The 13,083-nt window shown below is 40.4% G+C and overlaps 1 protein-coding gene across 1 annotated transcript in view; it reads right to left on the bottom strand.

Annotated features, from left to right (window-relative positions):
* The window catches only part of slc8a1b (solute carrier family 8 member 1b), a 139,527-nt gene extending 127,479 nt beyond the window's left edge, over positions 1–12,048 (bottom strand). Inside the window, exons 1-2 of the mRNA XM_046070540.1 lie at positions 11,653–12,048; positions 411–1,330 (exon numbers count right to left, since the gene is read on the bottom strand). Of these exons, the coding sequence (XP_045926496.1) occupies positions 411–1,286 (876 nt within the window). The 5' untranslated portion in view covers positions 1,287–1,330; positions 11,653–12,048. The remainder of the gene's footprint in view (positions 1–410; positions 1,331–11,652) is intronic.
* Between the last annotated feature and the right edge of the window lie 1,035 nt (positions 12,049–13,083).

Raw genomic sequence — 13,083 nt, 5'->3', positions numbered from 1 at the left:
AACAAGTTACAAAGTGCTTTAACAAGTGTAAAGAATAATACAAAAAAAAGATAAGAGCATGAAAATTTAATATAAAATTAGTAAAATACAATAAAATAAAAGGGATAAAATAAAGTCAAATAAGATCGGGAAAAGCTCTCCTATAAAAGTATGTTTTAAGAAGGGACTTAAAAGAGTTCACTGACTCAGCCGACCTGATTTCCTCGGTCAGGCTGTTCCAGAGCCTCGGGGCCCTGACAGCAAACGCTCTGTCCCCTTTAGTTTTCAGTCGAGACTCTGGAACAGACAACAGACCTCTGCCCGAGGATCTCAAGGTACGTGCTGGTGCGTATGGGACTAATACTAATATAAAGTATGTGTATTAATTGTAATAGTGGTAGTAGTAGTTGTGTTAATTCTTCTGAGAATACCTTGGAAGGAAGTGGACGGTCTCCCTCCGTCTCGATGATCATGCCACGCTGCTTGCCAGTGCGGTAACGCTTGTACACATACTTGTAGAACAGCAGGCGCCGGTCGGCCACCCAGGCGAACACCACACAGATGGGGAAGAAGAGGAACGTGAGCAGCCCCTCCCACACCTGCACAACGCCAGGCGAGATCACGGACAGGATCAAGTAGAGCCAAATGTAGGCGAAGATACTCCAGGTGGCCGTGACGAAGAAGACGCGGAGGTGCTTGACCTTCCTCGTCTCGCCGTCGGGCACAACGTACACACATAGTCCGATGATGACAAACATGTTGAACGCTGCAGAGCCCACAATGGTGGAGGGGCCCAGTGTGCCAGCCTGAAACCCATGACCTATGACTTCTATGACGGACAGCAGGATCTCAGGAGCCGAAGAGCCCAGAGCCATGAGGGTGAGATTGGAAACAGTCTCGTTCCAGATCCGAACAGTGGTGGTGGTGGTTTCCCCATTGGGTTTCTTGATGGTGATCTCCTTTTCCTGTGACGTGATGACCTCTATTGATGCCATGAAACGGTCTGCGATGATTGACACACCCAGGAACATGTAGACCAGAGCTACAAAGTAAACTGTTGCACGGGCCACCTTGTCACCAAAAGACGGGTTTTGGGGCTCCCAAATAGGTAAGACCACCCCCTTTGCACACGCCTCAGCCTTGCTGCATTCAGTTTTATTTGTGGACACTGCCGAAACAGAGCTCCCCAAGCTCTGCTCGGGGGGAGCGCCGGCCAATGAGGGATGAAGCTCGAAGAGAAGAATCACTGTGACGACTGCTAGCCTGAGGGCAGGGGACAGGAGGGAGGAGTGACCCCAGCGGCCCATGTTGATGTCAAGACCAGTACTATAGGCTGACGATTAATGAGGATCTAGAACATTCAGAGAAAAGAGAGGAGAAGAGGAAAGAATTCAGAATAGGCTGTCATAGACCCAATTAATGTTGTTCAAAACAGCGGTATGAATTGATGAAGGAGGTTTAGGTTTCAATTTTTACAGCATTAATTTATATTATTTCAAGATTTAGGCTGACATTTATATTTAGCCAAAACACTGCAGACATTTGGCTTTAATTTGCAGCAGGTCCGATGGCAGATGTGAATATAGAGAATTTTGAGTGTCATTTTAATACTTCACCATGGTGGATTGTAAAAAACATATGTTAAGGTAAGATGTTTTGTTAAGCTGTTCAAGGGCAGCACATTCAAATGGCCAAAGGTTAAACTTCAGCTCCTCAGCTTTATAGATTTTCATGGAGCAGCTTCTTTAATCTCACAGCCACATCCCTGTAGCAATAATACCCTGCTGTTTCTCATGTAACCCGGCCGGGAGTGGCTTTCTCTGATAACAGTCCGGTAGTCAACAAAACTAGCTTTACTGTAATTAGAGAGCTTTGTAGCCAGTTGGACATCATTTTAAGATAAGTTGGTACTGTACTGTTTTTCTAAAACTGGCTGGTAAGATAACGAAAGTTGATGGAAAGATTTGGAAATTATGCACAAGATCTGCTGTATTACATTGCACCATGTCGTTTTTATTGTGTCCACACTGTGTAACTGGATTACTGACTGGGGGCAAACAAAGACTGTCTGTTTTTTTGGTATTTCATTTTTTTGTCAATTAATTTCAGTTAATTGTTCATTATACAGTTTAAACCACTAAATTATTATAAAAAATGACATCACTACACACAATTCAGGTTTGTGATAAACTGTTTGGATGTACAGTACAGTATTCATTACTGTATACTAAAACATTTGATTGTGTGTCACATTTTTGCCATTTGCCCCACTGATAACTGGTTTTAAAGCATTTTAAGTGCAGAGAGGAGGATTTTCCTTAAATAGGCCACTCTCTGAGAGAACACAAAATCATTACACTGAGACTTCAAATCTGTCATTCAGTTTCCAAGTCACAAGTACTTGTAACTGAATTTCTAGAATACAATATATTAGTGTGTACTAGCCTGGAGACCTTTTTTTGAGAACCAGTGGCTGTGTTGTAGTTCACAGGGCATCTACATTACTGGGAGCCTAACCATGCAATACTGTACCTTAAAAGTTACCAGCAGGAATATAAAAGCAAATCCAAAATGTACAGGGAGCCAATGTGCTTAGGTGGTCTTAAATAGCAGAAAGGAAGCAGATGAAGGCAAAGGGATGTGGCTGTTCCATATTTAAGACACATACACACACCCTCCCTTGAGGTTTAAGGGGATAAAAAAGAAAAATGTAAATACTCCTTTCAATGCTGCCACACTGTCCAGACAGATTTTGAATGTGTGTGCTCATGTATTCTCTATGGAGCTGATATGCCTTCAGACAATGAGAATGGGGTTTACACTATGGGCCAGATTTACTAAAGGTTTACATGAGTAAAAACGCGTGCAAACTTGACATCACCAGCAAATTAACATGTAAGCTGATCTACTAACGGTGTGCACGGAGAATGACATTTTGCCTCTCCAGCCATGCCATATTGGAGCTGTTGGCTGACCTAAGGGCTGATTTGGAGCCAGTTACAAGAAGGAGTCACGCAATACCTGCCATGCCCAAACTTCATGCAACTCTGTATTTGCGATCCATACCTTAGCTTTCGGAGGGGGAGAGGGGGTGTAGTTTCGACTTGACCTCTTTGCCCCCAGCTGCAGTAGTGCATGGATAAAATTCATCCAGCCAGAGGGAACGATCACCAACTGTTCATAGTGGGCCGGTCATATAGCGACACAACCCATTGTAAGTAACAGAGAGGGAATGGGGCGTTGGGGTGTATAGGGCCAGGGACAGGAGATTGCGGAGCAACCGGGCACATTGCGGATGGTCGGTGATCGTTCCCTCTGGCTGGATGAAGCATGACGCTCCTGATACTGATCCATGATGATACAGAAATATAGAAATTAATAACAAAAAGCACACAGTCAATATTCTTTAGAGGAGCTTATGTCTTATTCCCCCCCGCCCTGTAGTTCGCGCTCTGTCCTTGCGTCTGGGTCATTCCAGCATACTGTAGCTGATTCTGCTGGGGTTTCCCAAAGCAGTTTTTAAGGTGTGCTGTCCCAAGTACTTTGTGTTGGATTTTTACAAATTACACGTGCAATATTTCAGAATGCACAATTTAGTACTCTTTAGTACTAAAGTCTTCCGGCCCTATGTGGTAAAGGGTTCTGTGTATGAAGAATTTGAGCTAGATGATTTTTTTGGACCACATTACATTGCATCTATTAATAGAGAAAATAAGTGGGCCAATATTATGTGTGTCTGTGTAAATATTTGCAGGTTGAAAGAATTTAAGGAATCTTTGCTAAAAATGTGTACATATGTTTTAATAGATTATTTTATTCCCAAATATCAGTTTTTGACCTGAAAATCTGAGGCTAGGGCTAATGATGCATTACTATTATTAATCGATTAAATTGAATTGTATCAAGATGATATAATCATATGTCATCGGTGACCAGAGCTTATATTATAATACATCCTAAAAGGAACGTGAATTTCTGAACAAATTTCATTGCAATCCATCCAATGGTTGTTGAGACATTTCAACTCAAAATGACAAAGGTCAACCTCAAGGTCATGCTAGAGGAAAAGTTAGGGTATCACCAAAGTCAGTAGAATTCATCCATGGCAAACGATCAAAGCGTTGAGATTTCAATCTGGACCGAAGTGATGGACTGACAGACATTGTCCCTAAAGTCAAGCAAAATGTTAGATAATATTAATTACTGTGTATCATAGAGTGAGTGATGGTGAAAGCGATACTCAGGCTTATGCTTTATTTCCAAAATCAGGAGAATGCCTTATTTAACTCGTAAACAGCTTTAGAGACTTGTTAACACCAGTTTGTCAATTAACTAGACTGAAACAGAGCTAGTGTGTCCTGGAAATTTATATCAGTGCAGCGTTGCAGACAGGAAGTACAGCAATACGAGAACAGCAATGAGCTTGTAAATATCCATGTTTCTGGCTGTACAGATTGTCTCTCTATTACTTTTTCTTGAAAAGAAAACCCACGTTTACATGCCAGTTGGACAAACAATAGAAAGTGACTTCATCCATATCCGTCTGGCCAAATCACATGATGTTGGTCCACTCTTTACTTACCCTCACATCTGTATAGACAGTTACCCGGGAACAAACCTTTACCACTTTGCAGAACTTTTAGAACTGCTGCATACACACAAGTAGTAATCCTTTTAATCAGGGATCAATAACAAGAACCAAGACCCGAAACAAAGATGAGTTTATAACTCTCCTCAAACAAGCTTCTTCCACATTCCTGAATGCCAACATCCATTCACCGATAATTAACTGTTCACATTCTTACATGCAAATAAAGCACAATTTACCTGACATCAGTAGTTACATGTGTACTTTCCTGCTTTTCTTCCTACCACAATACTCATTATAAATGAATCCATTTTCACAGAGGATGTAATCAATGTGTGAATGTTTATTCAAGATATTATACATACTGTGTATGTGTGCCTTGCCTAATGTTGTTGATAGCTACATGCTGCAGAAACCAGTTACTGGGTAATGCACAATCAGTCCAACAATGGTGAATTTAAATATTTGGGTTAAATAAACCAAATGTGACATGTTCAGTTTGACTGCTATGTATACTTAATGGGTGAGAGAGTTTTGTTCAGATGTTAAGAAAATCAATTCGGGACAAAATTACCCATCTACTTAATTAAACTTGAGTTCAGTAAACTCATAGGCAAACATTTTCCTCCTGGCTAATGTGATCCAGCAGCTCTTTGCCTTCTACGGCCTTCTTGTGTGGTCACACAAGGCTTTGTGTGGCATTTCCAAGTGATCAATAATTCAGTGTGCTTGGGGATTTGGTTGTTTTCACTTAAGGATGTCATTTTCTTAACGGGCTCATGGCTAAAGAGCATGCCTTCTGTGCCAGCTGTTCTCTAAACAATAGAGTGTCTTTTCTATGGATTCTCTACACCAGTGAGGCCCATGAAATCTTGGAGAAATATAAACTGTTGGAGCAGTAAATATAATATGTTACGGTAAAGTATAGGACAAGTTAAACAGAAATATATGAATAAAATTGTTTGAATTGTATCATTAACAGGTTAATGGGTGTAAAAAAAATATAATAATAATAAAAATAAATTTAACATTAACACCTTGATGTCTTTATATAGAAGAGAAAAGCACATTAAAAAGGAGACAGTCATTAAAGTTAATTAAGTCAGTTAAACAGAAATGCCCTTATTTTCCTTCTTGCTAAGAGTTAGATTCTCATATTGCCTATTACATTGTTAACTATAGCCACAAGATGGTTAGCTTAGCTTAGCATAAAGACTGCAAACAGGTAACCTGGCTCTGTCCAAAGGTGAAAACAAATCAGCACCACTGAAGCTCACCAATTACAGCATTATATCAAGTTAGTTTAAATAGTACAAATTGCAGATTACTATTTAATGTGTAAGATATTGAACTCTGACCCTGAACAGGATAAATGGGAAACGAAAACTATATAATTGATCGTGTTAGATGACAATATCATGGTAGCTGCCACAGTCCGCACATAAAAAAATCTCTTCTCATCTCAAAATCTCAAAAATGTGTTGTTTTGCCTTGCAAAATGGCATATAAGCAGCAGTTGCTAACTATTTTGGTTATTTCCCTGTGAGTTTGGGAATTAAAACCAGCAATCCAGCAATTACAACACTTCTTCCTTTCCTACTTGTAGGCACTTGCATCTCTCAATTCTCCTCATAATACAATAAATAGTTCAAGGTAGTTAATACTGTGCATGTTTTACTATAAAACACTGTGTTGTAATGTACCAATAAAAATGAATTTATTAACCTGGAGTCCCTGCTCTAGTTTCTGTACTTTGCTCTGTTTCTTAGCTTGCTAAAAATTCATCCTCAGGAACACCAATCCTTGATAAACCCTGCTTACACAACCCTGATTGCTTTACACTTTATCAGGAGATTACACTTCGGATGACTTCAGATAATTACCTGGTCTGTTTATAGTTCTGTTTTGTTGTACAGCTGCAAAATATATCCTGTAGGAATGACTGACAGCAGTTGTTCTCTTTCTGCATAAAAATCATCTATTTTATAAAGGAAAAACAGATGCCCTGCTCAGTGGTGTATGTTTATGTCTGCTATTAACACTAGATGGGGCTTAGTTGCTGAACAGTGGCTGCGAATTTGGATTTTGTAATTTAAATATCAGATTTCAGAATATAGTGACCTTAAAAACTTGGTTCCATTTCAAGACAAACACAACATAGGACAACTCAGCTCAAAAAAAAAAAGCCACACACACACACACAGACACACACATAAACTGGACCACTGAATCATCCTTCCCAGAGGCTAAAGCAAAAGCACAATACATTAAGTTAAGAAAAACAAAACCATGTGCTGCAATGAGGCAAGATGTTGTCTCGCTGCCCCAATACTGTTATTCCTCGGGAGCCTCTGAAGGCAGCACCCAAACGTGCCAAGAAGGCAAAGAAATATAAAAAAGTAAAAGGAAAGGGGCTTTCAAACAGAGTAAAATGTCTAGAGGAAAGAGAAAGAGAGATAAAGACAGAGACAGATGGAAAGAAAAAGAGTACAATACAGGAAAGAGAGAGGTCACCTAACGTACTCTTAACTTACCTAGTGAAATAAAGCTGAAGGGATATTCTACTGTGTGCCAATATGTGTGAGTGCAAGACCAAATATGCACACACACACCTCCACACCTACACACACACACACACACACACACACACACTGGCCCCTGCAAACAACTGAAGATTAATGGTCTGTGTTTACTGTCATCAGGGTGATGTTGAGCTCTTTTAGCCTGGATCTGCCTGGCAGCCAATCCTCAAGCCAAGATGGTTTGTCATATTATTACCCCTGGTGGAAATGACAGGCACTGTAATACACAAGACAATTTTATCACTTTGTCTATCCATCGACATTATCTGTGTGTGTCTATCTGGGATGTGACTAGGGACACACAATTCCTGTTTGTTTTCCTGTTTGGAATTGTGCAAGTAGACAAAAAAAATCATGAAAAAGTCAAATAAATGACTCCCATTATCTCCAGTGCTCCCTTCATTCACGGGAGAAGAAGTAGCTAAAGGCAAGCAGTTATCCTTAAACTAAACCCCCTTTCCTTGCTAGTGCCTGTTACACAATCACCTTTAATTCAGTGGGTTGCATTTAACAACAACACATCCTGGCCTTCTTGCTCTTCGTCTCAAAAATTTTTGACGCATATTAAAATAAATGACGACGTACCTACACATAAAGCTGCACTTATCAACAGTTCTACATTATCAATGGGTCAAATAAGTATGTGTAATGTGACAGGGGTTGCTTATTGTGACAAACCCACAGACACTTAACCAGAAGGTTCCTTCATCTGTATTGAGCATTTTAGCATCATTCAGCTCACTTTGCATTTTCTGGTTCACTCTCACAGCTTAAGAGCCAGATACTTCTACCAGGAGCAGGTGGAGACTAAAACAGAGCAAGAAGACTTTCAGTTGTTGGGTGGACAAAAACATGACTCAACATGAAAAAATGCTAATGTTGCAACTCCAACTGGATGCTAGTTAACTGTTTGCTAACATGTTTGCCATATTAACTTTAAGATTATGTTGTCTTGAATCAGTATTTTATCCCAAGTAATGGTCTTAAGAAAGAGGGAGTGTAAAAAGTTGTACAGATTGTAAAGCACTCTGAGACAAACATATTGACATGGTATACTGTATAAATACATTTATTTGACTTGAATACTCTGTATACATGCTATTCATCATACTAGTATGCCATACCATGTTACCATTAAATTTCTCCAAAATAGGTTGATTGCCAGTGACTACCAAAATGACATATGTGACCAATGAAAAGTACCAGTCCAGCGAAAGGTGTACTGGACCTTATGTAAGTTACGTAAGTCATGTGATGAAAGTCTTAATATGTTAAACAAGTGGTTAACATTGTGAAGTGGTCACAGTTTGGTTTGGTTTAGGCAACAACATTACTTGGTTAGGTTTAAGAAAAGATTATGGCTTGGGTTAAAATAAGAACATTACATAAGCCACATTACGTAAATAACGTAAGTCACATGACGTGCATTATTCCAGCCACGAGAGGACGGGGCCTGACAATAAACTTCAGTTTATTGGGTCGTAAAAAGCTGCTTGCACAATCTACCTATATGGCCATTTTCTGGTGAGAATGGGCTGATGCTACGCATGCCACTTTGTTTGAATTCATCCATATTTTATCACTGAGCTTATTAATTGTGGGGGGTTGTGCCTGCTCTGTACGACCTTATCAACCAACTGCAAGGGCACAACAGAAATACTTTATATCCAGTTGTTCATATGCTTGTTAAAAGTGGTACATGCATCTTTTTTTTTTCAAGCCACAGTGGAGCCAGCTGGTAGTCTCTGTCTCATCCTAGAAGTACCTCTCTACTGCTGCTGTTTTCCAGAAATAGTCTGTATATCCTGTAAACACATATCATGGATGTAGCTCTGGTTATCAGAGATAAACTTGACATTTACAGAGTTTAATATTTTTTTTACCCTGTTTTTGTGCTATAAGGATATTTCTTCTACCCAGTTGTACTCAGTAGTGCACTGCATCAAACGTAGAATACTGTCCAATAAAGGCTGCATCTTCCCAGTGACTCATTTGTTTACAATGCTTTTACCAAGATTAACATGACAATGATTTATTTGCGTTACTGTGATATAATATCTTTATCAGACCTGACATGTCAATCTGATACACATCCATGCTAATGATGAATAATGTAAACATTTTATTTTGGCTGCCAGATTACCAGTTCTGGGTCTGAGAGCAGCTGTTCTCCACACGTTGCTTAAGAAACAACATGTAGAGTGCAGGCAAGTCAATATGATTTGCAATTGAAAACTGGCATGTATTTGTCTTGACACTTGACATGCATCTATCAGTAACATCTGCTTTGACAAAACATACTTACAGTACAGTGTTCAGTATGTGATAAACGAAGGGGTGATTACAGTCCTTTAGTTTGAATTTTTTGAAATTATAGAAGGAATGTATCTGTATATTTTGAATATGGAAAAGAAATGGTAAAATAGCATTTGAAAAAATCCGTTATTCTAAAATCACCCTTAAAACTGGATTGGAAAATGGCTTTTACTTCAATGGACTGGCTAATCTGCAATAAAATCAGCAACTCTTGTGCATTTTCTCCTGATTTTTCACTTTCAGCATTACTTGACCTGTCCTTGCCTTGAAGGGACCCTGTTTACTGTAAACTATAGTGAACAGGGTCTATTTTGCAGAAAGAAGCAGAACAACTATTTAATACGTGGGAACATTATTAAGAAGATCTTTTGCAGAGATTTTAACTGATCTTGTCCTTGAAAAAAGTGGCCAGGTCAAATTACAAATGTTGTGTTGTTCTTTCTTGATATATTCACCAGTCTTTTATATTGAAGGTGAAACCCCACAATTTAAACCTAAAACATTTTAACATAACAGCCCAGGCAGAAAAAAAGACGCAAAGAAATAAATAAATAGGCATGGCAGCAATCTAAGTCTTGTTATTTGTGTGCAGATTGATGACACCGGGTTGCCATGTTATGATGGAAATAGAAATCTCCAGAAATGCAACAAAAAATAACCAAAAAAATAGAATGAAAAGAAATGGGAGCTTTACTGATGGCAGTAAAAAAAATAATGTATGTTTACTTTGCCTTGCACTTGCTACACTGTAGAAACTACTGGAGCAAGTTGTGTGCCTGTGTGTGTGTGTGTGGTAAATGAATACCCATTGAGAGATGGCCTGAATCTGGCATCAGATATGTAAAAATACATCACTAGGGCTAAACAGAACCTGTTATCTTGTGATGCCTGAAATGAATCCTCACTGCATCACAACAATATCTTATATTTCATCAATAACCAACTGCACTGCTGCAGAAGGGTAAATAAAGCAGTAAAGACCTCTGGTTGCGTTTCAGTTCTTCATTGTTATAAATAAAGATTTCATACCATCCACAGTGGATGAGTATGTGTAATGTTCCTCTGTCATGCCCATAAAGCCTGACTGAAGTCAGCCTTAAAAGATTGCCTGGAAAGCCTTGATGGTACCTGCCTGATGTGCCAAGCACTCCTCACAAGATGAAGCCTTTGTAGTGTCACTGCTGCCTCCTCTAATATTATATGTGCCAGGTTTACAGGAACAGTTAACTGATGTGTGAAGCTCTGCCATTGTTTCCTTTCCATTTTATAACATTTTCCAAACACAGCAGACAAAAGCGTTTTCCTCAGATTTTACGTTTAAGACTTAAAATCCAACAGATCCTACTCTAATTCAGAAACAACGCCGAATAAAACCCATTCGCGCTTAACCAAGGGGTCCGGACTCAGATTTCTCCCCCAACCTGCTCTGCAATGATGTGCAAAGGCACTCAGCCCTAACAGAGGTGCACTGTTTGGCGCAAAGGATGGGGGACGTGTAAAATTGCGCAATTGTTCAGGCTCTCAATGCGCTTTTAAGCGCCTGGATCATTCATACTTTGCCAGGTATGTCATCTCTAAGGGGAAATTTAGCCTGGACTGCGCTTCTTTCTTTCTTTTCTTTCAACTTCCACATCGAAAGCCTATAAAAGGTGCGAGCGTGGTTATCTGGACGTGCTCTGCATCTGTAATTATTATTCCTCTAGAAATAAACGAGGTAGGCGGTCAGACTTAAACATTAGCGGAAGGGACAGGAGAGCAGTGAAGAGGGTTGGAGTGAAGGGCAAGAAAGGAAAAAATACAGACCCTGAGGCGAAAAGAAGAAACCTCCGGATTCCAAGCCGACTGCTTATTTTAACGAACAAACAAATGACAAACACCTTCCACCGCACCCAGTGATGTCTGAACCAGCGGTCATTGAGGAAAAGCTCAGTGTGGAACGCGTTAGGAGGTGAGGAAACATCGTCTCCACATCGCATCCAAACCCTTCCGACGCATGGTGCTTTCAGGTCTCCATGAGGCGACACTGTCCCCTCCGATTCACATCCACATCCCTCCCTCCCTCCCCCCAAAAAAACTTGCTTTCCTCAGACAGTGCGGCGAATTAGAGGCAAAGACCCCCATAATTCATCACTATTGACATTGTTAACCCTACGGAAAACGCACCCAGAAAACTACAGAATGACCTACCTTTTATCCAGATATTGTCCACAATACGGAGAAGAAAGTCAGTAGTAAAAACAGCAATATGGTTCTAATAATAATAGTAGCAGTACAAGGAGTAAGACGAGGAGGAGTAGAGGTAAGCCAGTAGTGGGGAATGGTAATGAAGACGCAGGGAGCTCTTATACGCCAGCCAAGACGGCGTATCCACCGACCGAGACGCACAAATAAAGGGGGAGAGGAGTCCGGATTCCAATGCACTGGCAGTTTTTTTTGTTTTTGTTGCCGTTGTTTTCTGTTGTTGCCCCTACTCCTCGTTTCCATGCAGCGCGACTTGTACGACCTGTATGATCGGATGACCGGAGCGGCGCTTCATCAGCAAACCCGCATTTGTTGGGACGAGGCGCGCAGCACAGAGGACTTCTTCCTCATTCTTCCCTTCCGTTCGCCCTCTCGTTCCTTGCAAGCACGAGGGAGAGAGAGAGGAGGAGAATGAGAGTATGAGAGTGAGAAGGAGTGTGTGTGAGCGAGCGGGTCTGCGTGTGAGCAGGTCTCCACTTCGTCTCTTCCCTCACACACTGACTCAGGATCTGCTCGCCCTCCTCCTCCTTTCACTCTGTGCAGGGTGTCCGCGCGTCTCCCTCACTTCCCTGTCTTTGTGTGTCTATACACACACTGTAGCCTATATATTGCTTGTCACATTCTCTCTCACACATACACACACCCGCGCCCACTCGCTTTACATTCCGGTTGTTATCAATATCCCATCGAAAATAAATAATGAGTAGTCCAGAAACACGACAGATCTCTCTCTCTCTCTCTTCTCTCTCTCTCTCTCTCTCTCTCTCTCTCTCTCTATAACGGGAGGCCTACAAGTTGAATGATGTTATAAAGCCATAAAAATGCTTGTTTCTGATTGGCTGGCAGGTGTAGCTCCTAAATTGGGATGCCTTCAGACAAGACCACCATTCAGAATCAAAAGGTCAGACCTCCTAAAAAGCAGGTTATCTATAATAAAACGTATGGTTAGATCACTAAACAGCTTTACTAAGCACAATGCACTAAAAATACACTAAACAGAGCAGCATAAATTTAACTAACTAATGACCTGACTTGTTGGCCTTTAGGGAATACTTGTACTCTTAAAAAAAAATGTCATAAAGAGGAACTGGAAATGTGGCAGAAGTCTGATAACCTGCTATGAAACTATAAGGCTGAGCTCAATTTAACCACACATCTACTTTTTTCTTTTGGTAAGCAGCCATGGTATAGGTGCAAAAGTGCACCCATGCAGGGCTGCAGCGATAACATTTGCATTACATTCATACTTTTGCAACATCTACATCAGCTTTACTTCTAATTTTAAATTATTGCAAAAGACATTCTGAAGGGAGAAAGAGAGAGAGAGTGAGACAGAAACAGAGACAGGAAAAGAAAGAGGAAAAAGGAGAAACATTA

The sequence above is a fragment of the Micropterus dolomieu genome, linkage group LG15 (assembly GCF_021292245.1).
Source record: "Micropterus dolomieu isolate WLL.071019.BEF.003 ecotype Adirondacks linkage group LG15, ASM2129224v1, whole genome shotgun sequence".
NCBI classification, from domain to species: domain Eukaryota; kingdom Metazoa; phylum Chordata; class Actinopteri; order Centrarchiformes; family Centrarchidae; genus Micropterus; species Micropterus dolomieu.
Note: the sequence above shows the minus strand (reverse complement) of the source record. Positions and strands in the feature narration are given on the sequence as shown.